Raw genomic sequence first — 20,592 nt, 5'->3', positions numbered from 1 at the left:
GCCCCGCCCCGGGTCACGTGCACGTTAGGCCCCGCCCCGAGCCCGCCCCCGCTCCCCGTCTCTCTGCGGTTTCTGCAGACCCGCAGCGGCTGCCGCGGGAGACCCCAGCTGCGGCGTCCGGTGAGTGCGCGGCGGACGGCGCCGAGGCCCGAGGCGAGGTGGGCGAGCTGCCAGAGACGGGCCGGGGTTGCTGGTGGGCGGCCGACGCGGGGGGCGGTGCGGGGTCCCAGGGTGCGGGCGCTTCCCGCGGGGACCCCGCTTACCCACCCACCACGTCCCCATCCAGGTTTCCGCCACCTTCCGTCTTGCTGGGGCCGGCGGGCTGCGGACTGTCAGCTAGCCTGGGGTCCCCACCCTTAGACCTTAGCGTCCGGGCAGTCGGCTTCAGGGGTGGGGGACAGGGTCTGTCCAGAGCCACCCCGCCGGGGCAGTGGGTAGGGGGTCGTCTGGGACCGGCTCTGCGCGCAGGGGGCGCCAGGGCCGTAGAGGATGCGCACCCTGAATTACTGGTGGAGCCTCTGACGTTTTCCCAGAACCTACTAGAATCTTCAGAGCTCCTCTAAAGATGTGAACGCCACAGGTGGGGGTTGGGGTGAGTCAGGATGGGAGACCCCCCCCACTCCGCGCCGCAGTCTGCCGTAGTGGGTGGAGCCTGCTATAGTGCGCACTTGGAAAATCTCGGGGCGCTCAGAGCCTCTAGTCTTCCCACCCACACCCCGCCAGCCAGACTTGGGTGCCCCCCGTGGACCCTCCTTTTCTCTGCACTGCTCCCCTTTAAATTCTCGGGGTAGGGGGGAATAAAAAGGGAAACAGTTCCCTCGGTAGGAGAAACCTTGAGTGCAATTAGCGTTTAGATTTCTCACTGAGAAACCGTTTATTATTTTCTTCCAGCCACAGTGGTTGAAGGCAGAGAAGGCACCCAGGGTCTGGGCAGGTGGGATTCAGGGAGAGCAGTGGACAGGAGGGGGTGCACTCCACCTTTGATTGAGGCTTCTGCGCAGGCTGTTGGCTTCCTGTCTCAGATCAGCAAGGTGCGAGGAGATTTAACCCATCTGGCTCACACCCTTTGTTGGGGAGACCAATTGTGCATCTTCTGACGTCCCTGGACCCCCACCCTACTGCTGGGTTTTCTGCAGCCTAGGTTCTGACTTCTGATCTGTCTCCCCACGCCCACCCTAGACATGCCGTCTTCTGTGGACGCGCTGAGTCCGGCCAGGCCCCTGCCTCCGGGCCTGGCCCCGATGTCCTGCTGCTGGTCCACTGAGACCATGCAGAAGTGGTTGCCCTTCCTGGCCTGGCTGCCCAACTACACCTGGTACGCGCTGAAGATGGACTTCCTCGCCGGGATCTCAGTTGGGCTCACGGTCATCCCCCAGGCCTTGGCCTATGCTGAGGTGGCTGGACTCCCTCCCCAGGTGAGATTTCTGCCCTGCTGTCTGCCACATCCCCTCCCCTCAGCATGACCCCACTCCAGGCCTCAGCGCTGGCCCCAGAGCAGATGGAAATGCACAGTATTTCCTCCAGGCAAAGGGGCACCCAGGGCTCCAGTCCCATGGGGCTCAGGAGGCCTTGGCTTACAACCTAGAGCATGTGACTGATTTGGGGCAGACCTGCACCTCTGTGACTCCTGTTGTCACACTTGTCACACGCAGGCACCAAGCTAGTTCTGGATTGCCTGATGGGGCCAGTGGGATGACTCACCGTGGCTATTAGACACTTTCTCAGACTCAGATTCGAACATCAGCACATGGGGCCCTGGTTGGGTGTGGGTGGAAAGGAGGCCCCTCATCCCTGCGGGCCCACAACCATGGTAACAGGGTGAGCACAAGCCCTGCTTGTCCACTGCTGTGCCCAGGATCCATCGTGGGGACCCCAGGTCCCTGCTCTCAGGTGTCCACTCTGGGGACCCCGTGGGTGCACTGAGTCCTTCCTGGCTCTTCAGTGCTTTCTCTGCCCAACAGTACGGCCTCTACTCTGCCTTCATGGGGTGCTTCGTCTACTTCTTTCTGGGCACCTCCCGAGATGTGACTCTGGGCCCCACCGCTATCATGTCCCTCCTGGTCTCCTTCTACACCTTCGGCAAGCCCGCCTACGCTGTGCTGCTGGCCTTCCTGTCAGGCTGCATCCAGTTAGGCATGGGGTTTCTGCGCTTGGGTAAGCCTTTCAGGCCTTTCTGCCATGGGGGGTGGGCTGCAGATCTGCTCTTCCTGGGGTACCTACCGAGGCACCTCCTCCTGGAGATGCCCTGCCCTCAGCATTTCCTTCTTTGCATCCCAAGGGCTGTCCGTGTGTGTGTGTGTGTGTGTCTTGGGAGAAGTGGCCCTCAGTCCTCCCCTATTGTGCTTCGAGGCCAGGACATTTGGAGAAGTGCCTGGGACCTCAATCCCTGGCCTCTCTTTCCTGTTCTCCAGACTAGCTCAAACAGGGCATACCCCCCACTAGTCCTTAGCCCCAGTCCCACCCATACCACCTCTCCCAGCCCACATCCACCTGTTTCCTCTGGGTCCCAGTGGGGCTAGGCCAACTTGGTGTTCGCTCTTGGCTGTCCAGGGTTACTGCTGGACTTCATCTCCTGCCCTGTCATCAAAGGTTTCACCTCGGCTGCCGCCATCACCATCAGCTTTGGACAGATCAAGGTAGGCACATGAGTTGGCCCCGTGGGCACCTGCTGGCTAGCAGGACCAAGGTGGGGTCCTGTGTGTGCTGGCCAGTCAGGCTCTTGCTACTTCAGGGCCCAGAGCCTGCAGTGCTGGCCTGAGTCTCCAGTAATAAAGTGACCCCTCAGGAGAGGTGCTGAACAATGGCCAAATTCCACAACAGGTGATTTGGGGAACCAGTAATGACAGCCCCTGCTCTTGCCATAGTTTTCACCCGAGTGCTTGGTTCACCTCGCAGAGTCTTGCTGCCTTTACCTCACGCTCAACCACTGGCCTTCACAGGTCACGAGCTTCCTGCCAAAATTCCAACAAGCAAATTGTCCCCACATGCTAACTTAGCTAGGTGATTTCATTTTTATGTCTTTTTTTCCAACTTTTGTTGTTTTCAAATGCCAGTTCTTTGTGTTTCTGTTCACACACCTACAAGAGCCGGAATCAGTGATCATGGGTTTATCCCCCTCCCCCGGGTCCCGAGTGCCTGGGGGGCAAGCACTGTTCTGCTGCCAGTGTGGCCCCCATGCCCTGAGCTTGGGTGTTCTGAGTGGAACCCAGCTGAATGGGACAGACTCGGGGCCTGCCCCAGCCCCGACCCCAGGGCTCTCCAAGGCGGGTCCGTGACAGGCTTCCCTGATGGAGGCTGAGTGAGAAAGTGAGAGCGTTGGGCCCAGGGCGCTGTGGGGGTGGGAGGGTAACGCAGCTGACAGGTCACTCCATGCTGGGCGACCGATGAAGCTCGCCCTGTGTTCCATGCTCACACGTCCCCCTGGGAGGTAGGCTGATCATCATCCCCACTCAGATGAGGGAGCAGCCCAGAACAATGTGGGTAAACTCGAATTACAGATTATGTACACACATATGTCGGGGTGTGTAAGCTTGGCGAGTTCTGTTCCGTGGGATGAGCTGTCCTTTATTCTGGAAACATCCTTCATTTTTAGTGTCAAGAATGTTCTTTTTTCATAGTGCAGGGAGAGGGTACCTTCTGTATGCATTCATGTTTGGCAGCCCGAGGGTCAGGCCCTCTGAACCTTGACTAGGTCATGACAGCCATCTGAGAGCCTCTAGGCTGCGGTGGGTTTGGGGGTCCTCCTGACCTGCCCACGTAGGTGCCCCCTGCCTGGGACAGAAGCCCCTTGTCCATGTCTGCCCTTCCCCACCCGGGCTATGAGCTGGGCGGGTTTTGGGGGTTTTGGAGCCTGACCATCTTGGGAGTCTGGGCCTCGACTTCCCCTTCAGATTAAGAGCCAAATGAACTAAAGCACAGAGTAGCGCCCCCTTACCCTCCCGAGGAACCCCGACATGGCCGGGGTCCTCCAGCGCCCTTTCTTGGAAGCCAGTGGAGCCCACTCTCCGCGCCCCCGCGCTCGCCCCCGCGCGCGGATCAGCCTGCCGCTAGGCGAGATTTTTCATTCTGGCAGGGGGTGGTGCTTGGAGGGCGGGCCTCTGAATGACGGGCGCGGCCTAGGGCCAATGGCGACACGGTCTGTCCAGTGGAGGGCGGGCCAGTAAATAATGGATGGGGCCACGAGCCAATAGCGGCCGGGCCTGCGGGGAAGCGACAGTAGGTCCGGAGTTCCGGACCCTGGACGCCTGGCGAGGGCGCTGTCGAACGGGTGTCCGCTTTGCGGTCGCCTACGTTGATTCTCCTCGAATAGAAAAGTAATTTGCAAAGACATGCCATTGATCCCCAAATGTGAAATGCCCTCTCCGCCCGGTCCTCCCCGCGGCTGCCCTTGGGGGCTTTGGGAATGGACAGATGACCTCTGGAGAGCCAGGAGATGTTCCTCGAGGAAGGGCTTTTGGCGGGGTAAGGGATTCCAGGTTTAAGACTTGCTGAGATGCTTGCTGTAAGGGAGTGGCCTTAGCTTTTTATTTTGGGGAAGGTTGTCTAATCAGAATCTCTGTTTGAACAGAACCTGTTGGGATTGCAGCACATCCCCAGACAGTTTTTCCTGCAAGTGTATTACATCTTTCGCAACATCGGAGAGACCAGGTACCTGTTGGCTATTTTTCAGCCCCCTCTTAAAGAAGCTCTTCCTTCATGGCTCCTCTGTTGGCCCTCTACCCGTTTCCACTCCCAGGTGGCATTTATTCCAGACCCCTGGAGCCTTGCTGCTCAAGCAGAGGTTCCCTGAGTAGCACTGTGGACTTCACCTGGGAGCTGCTTAGAAACGCATGCTCAGGCTGCTGTCAGCCAGCTTGGGCTGCTGAATCAGTCAGGTTAATGAAAGCCCTATGTGGTCAGAATGCACATGGAACTTTGAGGAGCTCTGCTCAGGTGGCCTGAGTTGGGGTTAGCGTGGCCCCATGCAGAGCTTTCTTGGGCAGTTGGAGTGGGAAAGGACCATATAGAGGAAAGGCAGGCAGGTTGTCACAGACAGGGTTCCTGGTTCAGTGAAGAAGAGACAACCCAGGCAGGGGCAGGCGGGCAGGCAGGCATGCAGGTGCCCGGGGGACAGTGGCAGATGGAGACGATTTCCTGCAGCAAGCACTTCCCTCAGACAGTGGGGTCCCTCCAGAGGGCAGGCAGGGTAAAGGGACAAACAGGAGGTGCTCCTAGGTGCACCCAGCCGGGGACCAGGACATCTCTTTGGCCGTAGTGACAGGAGAAGAAACTCATCTGGGCGGGCTGTAGGGTGAGCTGCCTGGCGGGAGCAGTGCAGGAGGGACTGGGGGAGACCTGTGACCGTTGTCTTCTCCCCTTCTGATCTGCTGCTGAGACTTCCCAGGGGCTGAACCCACCAGAAGTCAGGGGCTCTCCGGCCCACGAGATGCACCTGGGGGGGGTCAGCCTCAGGGGGCCAGTGGAAACAGCAGTAGACCAGTCAGAGAGCATCATAGGAGGTCAGAAGTGAATCTTCTGGACCCAGCGAAGCACCTGTAACTCAGAGAGCTAGACTGAAGACGTGGGCTGGTAGCTTGGCTGCCCCTGTGACCTGGGCCTCAACTCCCAGGGCCTGTGTACCTACTGAGGTTTTGTATGTTCATTTTTGGTTTTGTTTTTTGGGGGGAGGTGGGAGGTGATTAGATTTACTTATTTACTTACTTTTTAATGAAGGTAGTGGGGATTGAACTCAGGACCTCATGCATACCAAGCACACAGTCACTGAGCTATACCCTCCCACCTACCCGACTGAGATTTGAATTAGGTTTTGAAGAAGAACAGGAACATAAATTTCTCAGGAAAAAGCAAAAAGAGTGTTTGAGAGAGGAAGCTTTCCAGCAGATGCAGCAACCAAAGGCCCGAGGGCCGGTGCTGTCGGCGGGCTTGCGCACTGACGTGGCATCTGTCTGCAGGGTGGGCGATGTGGTGCTGGGGCTGGTCTGCATGCTGCTGCTGCTGGTGCTGAAGCTGATGCGGGACCACGTGCCTCCCGTCCACCCCGAGATGCCCCCCGGCGTGCGGCTCAGTCACGGGCTGGTTTGGACTGCCACGACAGGTGAGGGGCCTTCTGGCTGAGGGACCGCTTCCACATCTGTCCTTGCAACCTGGGCTCATGTGTGGTTACCTCAGGAGCCCGAGGCCCCCCTGACTAGAGCCACTCACGTCACTTGCCAGGTGGTTCTGATTTGCAGCCAGGGTGGGGAACGCTGCTTTGCAGCAGCAGTCAGCCAGCATGGATTTTGCCCTCCAGGGGATATTTGGCAGTGCCCGGAGATGTTTTTGGTTGACCCTCTGGGCGGGGCTGTTCCCGCTAAACATCCTGCAGTGCACAGCGTCCCACGGCGCAGGGTGATCTGGCCCAAAGCGTCAGCATTGCCAAGGTCGAGGAACCCAGGCAGGTTCCTGGGGGAGGAAGCAAACTCTCCTGAGGCCAGCTGGTCCTGTTTTAATTGTGTAGGTGGCAGGGGTAAACATTTTGCTTTGGGCTTGCAATCGAATGAGTCAGTTAACAAGAGGGTCTGTGAAGAAAGGCTGAAGTAAAAGGCTACAAGATGAGGAGGGTCAGTGAGACCACTGGCTGGCTCAAGGGCTGTCTGGGGGGCAGGGGAGACAGCCGGAAGTCTCTCCACTGAGCTGGCCTTTGGTGACACCGAGAAAGGAAGGCAGGTACAGCAAAACAAGAAAGTGTTAGTGTCTCCTGGGCCTTCCCAGAGCTGAGGGGAATGGAAATCACCCTGCGTGGCCCTGCTTCTGAAACCCAGCCAGCTGTGGGAAGGAGAGTTGGCTAGACTTCAGCCCTTAAGTTACTTCCAGCTGCTCAGGGTGGCTCCCAGTTCCTGGAGTCACTCACCAGACCACCTCCTGCAGACTGGAGGCCGAGGGTGAAGGCTGAGCAGTCAGGAGTGGGGCAGAGCGCAGTGGAAACACCCGGCTTCCAGTCCCAGCTTTCCGCCACTTGTCTGGCTCTTGCACGTGTCACTTGCCAGAGTTCCTGAGCTTCAGCTGTCACCTGTAAAATAGTGGAAACAGGCTCTGTCCTCTAAAACCTTGACACTCAAAGTGTGGCCTCGGACCATCGGTCTGGGCATCCCCTGGGAGCTTGTTGGAAATGCAGGTGCTCAGACCCACCCAGCCCTCTGACACGGAACCTGCACGGCAATGTGCTCACCGGGCGACTCGCAGGCGCGCTGAGGTCTGAGAAGGGCTCCTCCGAAACCCTGCAGGTTCCCTGAGGGCTGCTGTCTCCTCTCTCCAGAACACATAGCATCACCTTAGGAAACTAGTTACTGAGCTCCCAACTGTGCTTTTTCAGAAAGTCATCATTTCAGCTTATATTCTAGTTGAGTGAGTACAGGTTAATCTACAGCAGAACCTTGCATTTGTTCAGCAATTCATAGAAAAGTCGTTTGGCCCCCGAACACCCTTGTTGGGCAGATGCAAAAGCCGTCACGTCTCCCTGTTTGCAGGTGAAAAAGCGGACTTGCAGGAACTGAATGAGCTGTGATCCCACATAACGTGTTGGGCGCCTGGGAAGCACGTCGCAGGCGTCACTGCCTTTGATTCCCATGAAGATGGGATATTATTTCCTCTGCTTTTCTAACAACAGACAAACCAGACCAGACTTCCCGAGGCACACGGCTAGGATGAGGCAGAGTGGGGCCTTGCTCCCAGGTCACCCACCGTTCTCTCTCATCAGTTGATTTGGAAGTGTGCTGATTTCACGGCCGTCTCAGAACCCACTTGGATTGCATTGGTGTCTCTGTTGGGTTTGTTTTCTAGTTCGTTGGTTCTGCTCGAACCTTTATTATTTCTTCGCTGTGGCGTATTTCGGGTTCTGTGTTCACGCCTGCCACGTGGGCGCTTGTGTCTGTGCTTTCTCCCAGGCTGGGGCGGGCTCTTCCGCCTCCTGAGGCGTATTTGTCCAGGGACCCGGAGAATCCAGGTTTCACCGACGGTCTCTCCCTGTCTGTCCTAGCTCGCAACGCCCTAGTTGTGTCCTTTGCTGCCCTGGTCGCGTACTCCTTCGAGGTGACTGGATACCAGCCCTTCGTTCTAACTGGGAAGACACCCGAGGGGCTGCCTGAACCCCACGTCCCTCCCTTCTCAGTGACCACCACCAACGGGACAGTCTCCTTCACCGAGATGGTGCAGGTGGGTAGAAGCAGGGAGCCGAGGTCACAGTGGCCCCTGAGCCTGGCTCTACGTCCCGGATACATCGGCTTAGTGACAGGCATCTCTGAGCTCAGCAGGAGCTGCCGTGTCCTCCCCAGGGGCGGCTCTGGTGCAGAGACAGGCGTGCAAATGAACTCTAGATGAGGCACAACCTCCAGGGACATCGCATTTACTTTTCTGCCTGGAGCCCAGGGGTCTTACGCCAGCCGAGCAGGAGCGTGTCCTGTTCTGCTCAGCGTCACGCTGCCTGCGGTGTGAGCTCGCAGCCCTGCGGCTGAAGGACGTCTGCTTCCGTCAGACGAGGAGTCAGCACCTGCCCCAGCGGGTCACTGCCTGGTCAGACCCCTCCTGGCCGCCCCAGGGGGTTCCTCACCATCCCTCTCTCCTCTCTCAGGGCATGGGGGCCGGACTGGCCGTGGTACCCCTGGTGGGTCTCCTGGAGAGCATCGCAGTGGCCAAATCCTTTGGTAAGATGCCCACCCGATGCCCTCCCTGGCGTCTCAGCCCAGAGCCCCACCTGCCTTGCTTCCCTGCTCTCCTGCTTGCTTCTATCTGCTCTGATTTTTAAAACTTTGAATTTTTATCCCAAGTGATTCATGCTCATGTTAAAACAAAATCTATAGTAAAAATGGGTTTACAATGAAAGATTCCTTACAGCGTCTGGAAACGTTTGGCAGCCTGCTCTCTGTGGACATGAAAGGTCCTGTGTTTAGCCTCTGCCAGTTGCACTCTGTGTGTGTGGTGTAAGCACTCCCCCGGACCACCTGATTGCAGGCTGACCACGGAGGTTGAACTTTGGGATGCGATGTGAAGTAGCCACCATCCACCATCCACATACACTTAAATAACCTCACCAGCCTTAATCAAAGGCAGTAAAACAAACTGGGAAGCAACACGCTTTAGGCATTGTCTTTGTTCTTAACGTAACTTACTTGATTGAAAATTTTAAATTGGTAATAATGGCTATTTTTGGTAACTGGTTTGCAAAAATTCCTAAAAATTTTAAGAAGTGTCTTTTCCAGCTATCTGAGCACACCTGGCCGGCCCCCCTTGTACCCAGGGAGGCTGGGAGATGCTAATCTACTTACGCGTGTGTGGCTCAGTTCTCTGGTTCCCTCCGCGTGAGCTGAGGCTGCCAAGCCCTTCACGTGTCCTCCCTTCCGTCTTGGGTCCCTGGGCTTCCAGCTTTGTGTTGTCCAAGAGGACGACATGGTCATTCTGTTCTGTAACAGGGTTAAGTCCTCCTTTGTTTGGGCCTAGGGTGATTCTAAAGGTAAAACTCAGATACATAGAGTGTGTTATTATGACGACATAAGTCATAGTGTTCACTGCCCAGCCCAGGTTGTGCCAGGGGTACACTTCCTTCTCTGAGGTTCTGGCGTGTGGACCAGCAGAGCATACCAAGGAGCCGCTAGGCCAGCGTCCGTTCTAAAAGGGTTTCCCTTCCACACGCCAGCAGTTACTCAAGATCACACTGCAGTTCAGTCTGTGACCTGTTCAGCTCACATCTTTCTTGTTAAGTTTTTACTTTTCTGATATTTTTTAAAATGTCTTTTTGGTGCAGGTAATTTTTAAATTCATATATCTTTTAATAGGTATACTGGGCATTGAACCCAGGACCTTGTGCACGTTAAGCACGCACTCAACCACGGAGCTGTACCCTCCCCCCTTGATCTGTTTTATAACTTGGGGGAGGGTATCTTGGAATTTGCTTCTGACAGCTGTTACTTGTTTTGTCTGTTGGTTAGAAAACTGTTTTCTTTTGAAGTCAGCCGCCCTCCTGTTTTCATTTGTAAAGGTTGTCATTCTCTTAAATAGGGGTTTAGGAAGCCATGGCCTGCTGCTCATGACCCTAGAATGACTTTTGTGGGTTTGTTTGTTTATTTAGGGGGAGAAGAGGTAATCAGATTCATTTATTTTTATTTATTTTTCCACAGAGGTACTGGGCCTTAAACCCTGGACCTCCTTCATGCTGAGCACGTGCTCTACCACTGAGCTACACCCTTCCCCTGGCTTTTTCATTTTTAAGTGTTTGGAGGGAAACTCTGAAGGAGATTGGGATTTGGTGAGATGCCCACAAGTCAGGTTTTACTGGAGCATGGTCTCTTGCTCGCTCGTTTCTTGTTCTACGGCTGCTTCGAGTCATAGCGGTGAGCCGAGCAGCCGTGACAGCGTGGTCCTCGAGCCTAAAATAATGTCGTCTGGCCCTTTACAGGAAGTTGGACAACTGCTGTCCTAAATTCATACCCCTCCGTGGTTCCCCAGAGCTCCCCACTCCTCTCTCTGGGCCTCACATGAGACTTTGAGTAACCAGGAAGTTTTTTAGTTTTAAGCATCTTTCCCTTATTATAAAAGCAGTAGGTTTTTGTTGCACCAAGTATTGAACGTTCAGAAATGGGTGAAGGAGAAACAGAGCACCTGTGGTCTCCCTCGCTGCCCCAGCTAACCGCTGCTAGCGCTGCGCTTGACGTCTTTCTACTATTTTTTTTTTATTGTAAGCCCACAGGAACACTACTGCATTTTCACGTATGTGTGTATTTTGTCCCTGTTTATACCTTATATTTACAAAACACAGACAATGCTGTAGGGAGAAACCTAGGTAACCTGCTTTCTCATTTCATAAACAGCCTCCTGATGGCATACATCTAGTGACAATGTTTTTATTGTCTGTTCTCTGTAGCCTCTCAAAATAACTACCGTGTTGACGCCAACCAGGAGCTGCTGGCCATCGGTAAGACTCCAGCAGCGGGCAGGCAGCGGCTCTTGGGGTCTGGGTGATGCTGGTTGTGCTGAGGGGCAGGTAGCAAAGGTGGCCTGAGGGCGGCCTGTCCTCCAGTCCCGGGTGGCTCTGTCCATTCCCCAGGAGCAGGGAGCCGATGCCAGGCGTCCAGCCTGCCTCAGGCTTATTGAGCGCCTGCTGTGCACCAGACCCTGAGATCTGTGGCTGTTCTGTGGTGGGGAACGCCCGAGTGCTCCTCGTGGGCTGGGCTGGGAGCTTCCTGGGGTGATGGTCAGATTACTGAGGAATGCGGCCAGGTGGGGTTTCAGGTGAGCTGCTGATTGTGCAGGCTCTTGGCTGCCTTTGCCCCACCCTGGGCCTCCCTCCAGGTGGGGCAGGTGGATGAGTGAAGACTCAAGTGGATCCCAGGCCACCTGACTGCACACAGGTGTGTCCTAGGTGTCACCTGAGTTGTCTTGAGGCCTTGAATCTGTGACCGGTTGTGGGTTTTGTGAAGACCCCTGGGTGAGGCAGGTGCTCACGGAGCCAATGGTGGTGAACTTGGGCTGGTTATCTCGGTTTGGGCATGTTCGTGTCCAGTGCAGATTAATCAGAGGCACGTGGGGAAGGCAGCTTACTGGCCGTGACCTTCTGCCCCTCCCCTCGGCTGGTCATCTCACGAGGGAGTGTAGGTTTGAAGGAACTCAGAGTGCGGGGGATGCCAGCGGACTTCCTGGGCCCTTTGGGCCTGTCTGTGCACAGTTGCCATACTCGGCGAGCCCCCTTCTGGGCAGGTGGGGGTCCTCTGTCTCATACACGGGAAAAGGCGCGTTTAAGTCACACAGGCAAGGCCGGGCTCAGAATTACTTCATTGCTAGAATCAACCTCAGGGAGCTTGTCAAAGATCGTGGTTTGTCTTGTCCCTCTGAGAGAGCCGGCCGCGTGCAGGACGCCTCCTGGCTGGCTCCTCCCCTCTCTGTCTCCGTTTCCTTTCTGGTTTCCCCTCCTTTCCTCCCCAGCTCCTTTCCCCTCTGTTCACGCCCCTCTTCCTGGGTAAGCCTTTTGCCTCCATTCTCTCTCCAGGCCTGACCAACATCCTGGGCTCCATCTTCTCTTCCTTCCCCGTCACGGGCAGCTTTGGACGGTGAGTGACCACGTGCTTCCTCCTCCGAGTCTCTGGGGACGTCCTAGCCCAGGCAGAGGGTCCTCATCGGCTTGACGCAGCAGCTTCCCCTCGGGGCTCTTGCCTCCACCCCGAGGAGGCCGTTCTCCTTCTTGTCTGGCTGGGTCGGAGGTCCGAGGGCGGGGCGGGGGGCTGGCCCTGCCTCCCTTCACATCCCGGCTGGTTTTCCTGCTGGCCTTTGACTCAGAAGTCCCCGCATGTGGAAGTGCTGCCCGCGTCTCCTCTCGGCGCAGGAGTTAATTCCTGAGAGAAAGCTCCTGAGAGAAAGCGGGGCCAGGAAGGGCGGGGCTCTGCCTGAGGACGTGGGCCCGGGGTCGCATGCAGACTCTCGGGTGGGGTCGTGTGTGCGGGTGACTCGTGGCTGGAGGAGGAGGCGTCAGTGCCCAGCCTCCGGGCCGAGGTCCTGAACCCTGAGCAACCCTGTCTGGGCACCAAACTTCCTGCCACCCCAAGCCACCGTGTCCCGGAGGGTGCAGGGCACACTGCCCAGCCTCCGCACCCCAGTGCCCTCGTCTGTAAAACGGCTCATGATGGGCCTGTCTCAGAGTTATTTAGAGAATTTAATGAAAACCACGTAGAACAATGCTGGTGGCCCGGTAGGTGCTGTGTTAGTGTTCGTGAAATAGAACCTCTGTTTTTCAGTTTCACTTACTTGTTTTTGTTGGCATAAGCAGATTGCCAGCCTGTTCAGTCAAGGTCATATTTTGTATTTCTCAGTATCTAGCACCGTTCCTTGTGTATAGTGGGTCCTGAAATAATTGTATAGATATTTAATGAATGAAGTTTCTGCTTAATTCCGTAGAGGTTAAAGGTGACTTAGGAGAAGGCCTTCCGGGGAAGCGTACAGACAAAATTTATTTCTGGAGGAAGCATGGGTGGGCACAGAGCCCGGTCAGGGCGTTGGGAGGCGTGGAGGAGGCGGGGCCCGGTGCTGTTCCCTCGTCATCTTGGTGGTGGCAAACGGGAACATGGCCTGAGGACCACATCTCTGGCAGAGAAAGCTTATCCTGGCACTTGGATCTGAAAGCATTTTTGCAGACAGGCAGTCCACTCACTGTTGGAATTGTGTTTCTCCTCGTAGGTTTTTTCTGTTTGCACGTGCACGTATATACACGTGTGTGCGTGCACCTGTATGTGATCTGCCTACATGTACACACACACATTAAGTGGGATTCCCCCACTTGACAGCTTTTTTCTACGTCAGTAAAAGTGAGCGTCGGCATCATTTCTCACCGCGGTGGGGATTCCGTTGTAGGGTGCTGTGTTCTTTCACCAGAGACGTTGTAACAAAGCACCGCAGACGAGGTGGCATCAACAGCAGGCGTTTATTTCTCACAGTTTTGGGGGCGTCTGAGATCAAGGCGCTGGCAGCTCCTGAGGCCTCCCTCCTGGGCTTGCAGATGGCCGCCTGCTCCCTGTCCTCACTTGGCCGTTCCTCTGTGTCCCAGTTTCCTCTTATAAGGGTGTTAGAGGAGGGCCCACCCTCACATTAACTTAAACACCCCTTTCAAGGCCCTTTCTCCAAACTCAGTCACTTCCTGAGGGGCAGGGCTCCGGGCTTCAGCGTGGGGATGGGGCCCAGCGGTGGGATGCACTTCAGCCCGGGGCAGCGAGTTTTAATTTGGCTCTTCTGTTGGGTATTTGGGTTTACGTCCAGGCCCCTCTCAGACATGCTGATCGGTTATTCTGGGTTCACCGAGAAGGCCCGGGAGTCCCCCGTGGAGAGAGGTGCTGACGTCGGTGGGGCCTCCTGTCCCCGCCGCCCCGGTCTGGGACGCCAGCCACAGCTGTGTGGACCGACGCCTCCCGTGCTCACCGGGGTCCGACAGCCACTAACGGGTCTCTGTTGCCTTCCAGGACAGCTCTGAATGCCCAGTCGGGGGTGTGCACCCCTGCAGGGGGCCTGATGACGGGTGAGCACCCCTCGCACACACACCATGTCACCCCCACCCCCGTGTCCGCAGCAGTAAGAGGAGGGGAAGGGACGCGGGGCCAAGCTGCAGCTGCGTCCCCCAGAGCAGGGCTGGGCCCTGCCCCGGTGGGGCTCCTCCCAGGGGGAGTCAGGTGGCCGGACTGCGAGGTCACAGCAGCCCTCCCCCCCCCATAGGAACCCTGGTGCTGCTGTCGCTCGACTACCTGACCTCGTTCTTCTACTACATCCCCAAGTCCGCCCTGGCCGCCGTCATCATCATGGCCGTGGTCCCCCTGTTCGATACCAAGATCGTCCGGACGCTGTGGCGCGTGAAGAGTACGTATGCCCCGTCCACGCCGAGCGTAACGCCCCCCCGCCGACGGCCGCTGCCAAGCCGGCCGGGCTGCAGAGAGACCGGGGCTTCCCAGGGTGACCGGCGGGGCCAGCGCCGCAGCCGCCCCTTCCCCGCCAGTCACAGCGGCTCCAGGGACCCCGAACCTGCAGGCCCTTTACTGTGCTAGTTTTTGTCTTGTTTCTCAAAGCAGTGGAGGGATTTACGTGACTTCTCAGGCTCCTTGCTAGTCGGCCCTCACGAGTTACAGAGAGAAGGGAACCGTGCCATGTGCTTGTCGGCACCAGGGCGCACAGGTGTCATCGCATCCCATCTCAGAGCAGCCCCGGAGCGCGCGCTGCTGTGCCTCCGTTTCCGTGCCACGGGGCACACAGCAGATACCCCTGGCAGACGCTGAGGCCGGGGCGGGGGGGCTTGGCCGAGAGGCGTGTGTCTGGGGTGGGCTCCAGGGCTGACCCCCAAGCACACCCGTTTTGCTCTGTGATACCTTCTCCTTCTGCAGCTCAGAGACGTCCCAGTGCCTCCCCCGACCCCACATCCCAGGCCTGGCCCTGTCCTCATATCCCTTCTTCCTTGGTCTCCTGAGAAGGGCCAGCCAGGCAGGTCTTAACTGTCCCTCAGCCCAGGCAGGGCGGGACTTGCTGCCTCTGACATGCCCTGTGCTGGCATGGCCTGTCAACAGCATCGGTCCCCAAGGCCCCAGATGCAGGGGCCCCTCAGGGGCTACTCGGGGTCCATGACACCTTTATTCAGTATGTGGAAAGTCACATACAAGGGTAGGTCTCCCTGGGGACTTGGGTGGCTGGGAGCCGAGCTCGCTGAGGAGGGGCGGCCCCTCAGCTGGACCCCTCTCCCAGGGCTGGACTTGCTGCCCCTCTGCGTGACCTTCCTGCTCTGCTTCTGGGAAGTCCAGTACGGCATCCTGGCCGGGACCCTGGTGTCTGTGCTGATTGTCCTGCACTCCGTGGCCAGACCCAAGATACAGGTAGCCCGTCGGGCCTCCCTGAGGGGGACCCACTGGCCTCAGGGGGCCCGGTGGGGGAAGTATGCCGCAGGTGGAGCCCTCGGCCCCACGGTCTGGCATTCTGAGCTCTTGATGTAATTGTGGCCCGAGGGACTGCTGAGTGACCATTCACCTGGTGGACGGTGTAGCCTTCCTGCTGTAAACCGGTGCTTTCCCACTGCGGGTGGGGCGCCCACCAGCTCCGCGCTCCCTTCCAGCCTGTGCCTGGCAGAGCTGCCGGGTCAGACTTGCCTCCAGTACTCACTGGCTTCCCCTCACGTCCCCAGGTGTCGGAGGGACAGGTGCTGATCCTGCAGCCGGCTGGTGGCCTGCACTTCCCTGCGATCGACAACCTCCGGGAGGACATACTGAACCGGGCTTTGGGAAGTATGTGGCCAGATGGGCTGCGGTCACCCCCCAGCTCCCCGCCGCCCTCTCTGCGCCCTAGCCTGGCTGTTGCTGGACCCCAAGACCCTGCCCTCAGCAGTCAGAGAGGAGCTCGTCCTCGGGTCCAGGGGTGTCTCTGGTGTCTCAGAGCAGTGTCCACTGGGCCCCCCGTCTGCATGCAGTAAGGGTGATGGTTCACCAACATTTGTCCCTAAGGGCCTGTTCCTTCTAAAAGTTGGTATTTAGGGGAGAAAGGAGACTATTCACCCACCTGCAGCAGAAACGGACTGCTGTCCCCAAACAGCTAATGTCTTTGGTCCCTGTTCCCTCCTCGTCCCCCTCGGGGAAGAGAGATTGATGGCATTCCTTGGCCTGCGCCCCTGACCAGGGCCTCCCCTGGTGGCCTCCGTCCAGTGTGACCTCTCCCCTGTCCCGCAGCCTCCCCGCCACGCTGCGCCATCCTGGACTGCACCCACGTCTTCAGCATCGACTACACCGTGGTGCAGGGGCTTGGGGAACTCATGGAGGACTTCCACAAGCGGGGTGTCACCCTTGCCCTCATTGGCCTGCAGGTGAGTGTCGGCAGCCTGTGAGGTCGGTGTCATCACAGTCCCCATGCTGGGACGAGGCCCAGAGAAGCTGAGCAGACTGCCCAAGGGCACACAGCGAGGATGGCAGCCGGGCTCCTGTCTTGCGGTGTCTCGCTGCAGAGCTCAGCATCCCACATTGTGTGTGCAGAGCGCTCATCTCCGTGTTCTTACGGAGATCTGAGGCAGTCTGACGTGGGCTGCTCTGGCAGGAGCATCCCCACGTGGAATCACTGTTTGTCTGCCCGCAGGTCCCCGTTCTCCGTGTCCTGCTGTCTGCTGACCTGAAGGGCGTCCTGTACTTCTCCACCATGGAAGAAGCAGGTGGGTGCAGCCAGTCATCAGAGAGAGATCCAAGGCAGCCCGGCTGCCCACACCCCATGGGGTCAGGAGGGCAGGACGGAAACCCTGAGAGACAGGAGGGTCGGTGCTTGAGTCCGAGAGTCCTCACGGATGGGTGCAGCCAGGTGTCCACTAATCAGGATGTAGAACGTCTCCCTCATTCCTCGTTCCAGTGGCCCCCTCCCCACCCTGGGGGTCAGCACCGCTCTGACTCCCCCCAGCATCGGTTAGCGTAGCCTGTTCTAGAACTTTATGTGGCTGGATCAAAAGGATGTTTTTGTACCTGGCTCCTTCGGCTCAGCGTGGTATCTGCTGGATGCACCCACGTTGCTGCTGGAAGCAGTGGTGGACCCTGCCCGGCAGTGAGGAGGGCTGTTGTGGCTGGGGGACTTTGGTGAGCCCAGACCAGGGCTAGGGACACCGGTCCAAGGACCTCAACTCCCAGCACATGAGTTCCCCAAAATGCCGGCCTTTGATCTCATTCTGTGAACTGACCCATCCTCACTTTGCTTTTTTAGTGTTTGAAAACCTTGTGTTTTCTGCAGAGAAATACCTGAAGCAAGAACCTGGGGCTCAGCCCTACAACGTCAGCGAGGACTCTGTTCCGGAACACAAGATCGCCCTGCTGAAGGCCTGACTGGGCCTCTGACGGGCGCGGGCAGAGGGCCTCACGGAAGGTTCTTGTCACTGTGGTGCCAGATGCCGCCTTACGGATGGACCTGAGAAACTTGAGCAGGTGACCCGGAGGAGGGGAAGGGAACTGGGGATCCACAGGTGGGATTCCTCCCTTCCCCCGGGGTGACTGATAAAGGACCTCCCTTCTGCTGTTCCCTGTGTGTGAACGCTTTTTTGAAGAGTGGTTTGGAGAATGGCAGATCATGTGAGAAAGGGAAGGGCAGGGATTTCAGCCTGGTCTGGGAGAGGAGCCCTCTCGCCCCAGCGCCCTCCTGGATTCCGGGGGAAGGTGGGGTAAGCGGGCACCTCGCAGCTGGGTGCCCTTTCTGATGGCGGCGGCTGTGCTGTTGCTGGGAGGAAAACCGAGGTTTGCCAAACGATTTAAAGTTTTAAAAATAACTTTGCTGTTTGTGTTTTCTAAAATTTAAAAAAAGTGATAGCTTTGGTGTTTTTGTAAAATTCATAAATGCTTATTGTAAAATCTACAGGACACCATCCCCACTCCCCCTTCCACTCTGGCAATAGATCCAGACCCCCCCTTCCAGGACACGCACACGTGTGTACGTGAGCACGTGGGTGTGTGTTTACAGTCGTGTAAGTGGGACCATTCCATCCACGGTGCTCTGTGACGCACATTTTCACGCGGTCATTGCTGTGAATTATCGTTGTGCTAATAAACAGAGAATATGTGGTTATCAGTGGCCACGTGGTATTTTATTCTCTCTGTGCTTCGCAGTTTACTTAGCAAGCCCACCCCACGCGGACTTGCCTGTTTTAAGTTTCATTTTCGTCGTCATTAGGGGTAAGCCCCAGCCGAGGAAGTCTTGGCTCCTGGACTTCCTTTGAGGAAGAACTTGCTGTGCAGACAGTCTTAGAGCAGGGCCCCCTGCTGGCTCCTGGGCAGACCTGGCCGGGGTCTGGGCCAGCCCTCGAGACAGCCCAAGTCTTTTCAGATTTCTTGTCCTCCGTCTTCTGGGGTTTCTCCTTCCAGGCTCCTGACCAGCCACCGAAGCCGGTCACCCCTGGCCCCCTTACCTGCCTTTCCTTATTTAGGGCAGCGTGTCCCAAAGTTCTGCCCACCAGGCCGCCCCTCCCCAGAGCTATGATGGAGGTGCGGTCCCTTTTTGGCCTGCACCCGTGTGCTGAGCTTACCCATTCTGGAACCCGGAGGTAGTCCCGTTCACGGGGCTGGGCAGATCGGTATGCTTGGGCAGGACCAGTGTTATGGAGAACCTATCACCATCTGTGACTCGGCAGCTCCTTTCTCGGAAGCCACGCCAGCAAAACACGAGCCTGTCTCCTGGGAAGCAGGCTCAAGGGTGTTTATCGCTACCTCGTTAGCGATCTTCGTAAAGGACAGCAACTCAAGTGTCTCTACTTGAGAGAGTCTTGACCATGGAACCCACAGACTGTGGAATGTCACGTGGCAGTTAAAGAAACGAGAGAGTATAGACACTAACATATTTTTGAGTTAAAAAAGCAGGTTGCAGCATGTTACCCACCTTAAGATACCATTTGTGTGGACACACCCACTAAACGATTCTATGGTGCATGTGTGAAGGTTTTTAAAAGTTCTCGAAGGATAAACATCAAATTCGTAACTGTGATTATGTCTTGGGTTGGTAGGAACCATATCCGTTTGGGTTTAATTTTTCAAAGAACAATGCATGGATATATGCTTAAATTATAATAAAAAAATTAATTTTAAAAAGGAAAAGAGAGGTATGGAGAACTGCCTGGAAAGAATTTGGAATTTGACGTCAGAAGATGCAGGGCTGGGTTCCAGCATTCTCTCCCGTCAGCCAGACAAGCCCTCTGAGCCTTGGTTTAGAAACCGGGCACCCACGTGACTGCTGACGACACAGTCAGTTAAGCCCTTCCTCACCACCGGCTGGCGTGGTGCTTACAGCTGACCAATGGGGCACTGATGTCACTGACACCATCAAGTTCCCTGCCTCCCCTGTAAGTGTGGCCGTGTGACTGAGATCCAGTCAGTGGCATCTGTTGTGGGTTGAATTTTGTTCTCCCCTCTGCCAAAATTCACGTCTTGAGTTCTAATCTTAAGGTCAGAACAGGACCTTATTTGGAAATAGAGTCATTGCTGGTGTAATTACTTAAGGTGAGTTCACATTTGCAGTAGGAGGAGGCCTAATGCAACGTGGCTGTGTCCTTATAAAAAGGGGAGGTTTGGTACAGACATGCATAACAGGGAGACCACCCTGTGAACATAGGGCGGACATGGGGGGGTGCTTCTGCAAGCCAAGGAGCCCCAGCCATCACCAGCAAACCACCGGAAGCCAGCATGCAGGCCTGGAGCAGGTTTCCCCTCACAGCCTCGGAAGGAACCTGCCGACACCTGTTGATCTCAGACTTCGGTCCTCCAGAACCGTGAGGCAGCAGGTCTCTGCTGTTTAAGCTGCCCAGTCTGGGGCACTTGGCTGCAGCAGCCCTGGCAGATTGCGTGGGGAGGGTGTGTGCCACTTCCAAGCTGGCCAACAGAGCTTTCCATGCTCCCTCCTCTGAGTACCTGCCCCATTTCTGGCCGGCTGGCATGGAGATGATCTTCTGGGGGTTCTTGGGAGCCACAGGTTGTGAGTGGCAGAGTTACGGTCAGCCGGAGTGCAGGACGGCACCTGCCGGTACCGGCCACCACTGTTACATGGGCCAAAGGCAAGCTCTGAGTGTCCACTTTTACGGCAGCTGGTGGAGCCCTGACCACACAGATGACGGCCATAGAGATAGTGCTGTCCGACAGAAACACAGCGTGAGCCCCTAGTGGAAGCCACGCGGTCACTTTAACATTTCAAGAAGCAGTATTAAAAAAGTAAAAAGAAACCGGTGAAATTAACATATGTATGTATGTAACTGATTATATCCAAAATAAATATTTTCAGAGAGAGGGAAATAGCTTAGTGGTAAAATGCGTGCTTAGCACGCACAAGGTCCTGGGTTCAATCCCTAATTCCTCCATTAAAAATAAATATTTAAAAGAATATTTTCAATAGGTGACGTGTATAAAACTTATCAATGAAATATGTAACATTATTTTTGTCATACTAAATCCCGGTGTGAATTATACACACACAGCACATCTCAGCCTGGACCAGCCACATGTGGAGTCTTCAATGCCACCTGTGTCTCGGGGCTGCTGTGTCCGATGATGCGGGTTTAGAATGTACAAACCTAAAATGGTTAGGAAGGTACATGTTGTCTGGGGGCTG

The 20,592-nt window shown here is 56.5% G+C and overlaps 1 protein-coding gene across 2 annotated transcripts; it reads left to right on the top strand.

Moving 5' to 3' along the window:
- The first annotated feature begins 50 nt into the window (after nt 1–50).
- SLC26A11 (solute carrier family 26 member 11) lies at nt 51–18,066 on the top strand. 2 transcript variants are annotated; one of them, XM_031469269.2, is made up of 17 exons: nt 51–120; nt 1,180–1,415; nt 1,962–2,154; nt 2,551–2,636; nt 4,568–4,647; nt 5,952–6,094; nt 8,015–8,190; nt 8,606–8,678; nt 10,892–10,942; nt 12,014–12,074; nt 13,971–14,026; nt 14,221–14,361; nt 15,235–15,362; nt 15,668–15,767; nt 16,206–16,339; nt 16,606–16,678; nt 17,242–18,066. In XM_031469269.2, the coding sequence occupies exons 2-17, from the start codon at nt 1,182–1,184 to the stop codon at nt 17,331–17,333; spliced, it is 1,821 nt and encodes a 606-aa protein (XP_031325129.1). In that variant the 5' UTR covers nt 51–120; nt 1,180–1,181; the 3' UTR covers nt 17,334–18,066. The 2 variants fall into 2 exon arrangements, with proteins under 2 accessions (XP_031325129.1, XP_031325130.1); XM_031469270.2 differs by having other exon boundaries at nt 52–158.
- Nucleotides 18,067–20,592: the final 2,526 nt, after the last annotated feature.

This window comes from Camelus dromedarius, chromosome 16, assembly GCF_036321535.1.
Source record: "Camelus dromedarius isolate mCamDro1 chromosome 16, mCamDro1.pat, whole genome shotgun sequence".
NCBI lineage: Eukaryota > Metazoa > Chordata > Mammalia > Artiodactyla > Camelidae > Camelus > Camelus dromedarius.
Note: the sequence above shows the minus strand (reverse complement) of the source record. Positions and strands in the feature narration are given on the sequence as shown.

Excerpts from the sequence above, each read along its gene's own strand:
- SLC26A11 (XM_031469269.2), top strand. The coding sequence starts at position 1,182 with ATGCCGTCTTCTGTGGACGCGCTGAGTCCGGCCAGGCCCCTGCCTCCG. Across the intron at positions 4,648-5,951 it reads CGCAACATCGGAGAGACCAG|GGTGGGCGATGTGGTGCTGG; the intron begins GTACCTGTTGGC and ends ATCTGTCTGCAG. Across the intron at positions 6,095-8,014 it reads GGTTTGGACTGCCACGACAG|CTCGCAACGCCCTAGTTGTG; the intron begins GTGAGGGGCCTT and ends TGTCTGTCCTAG.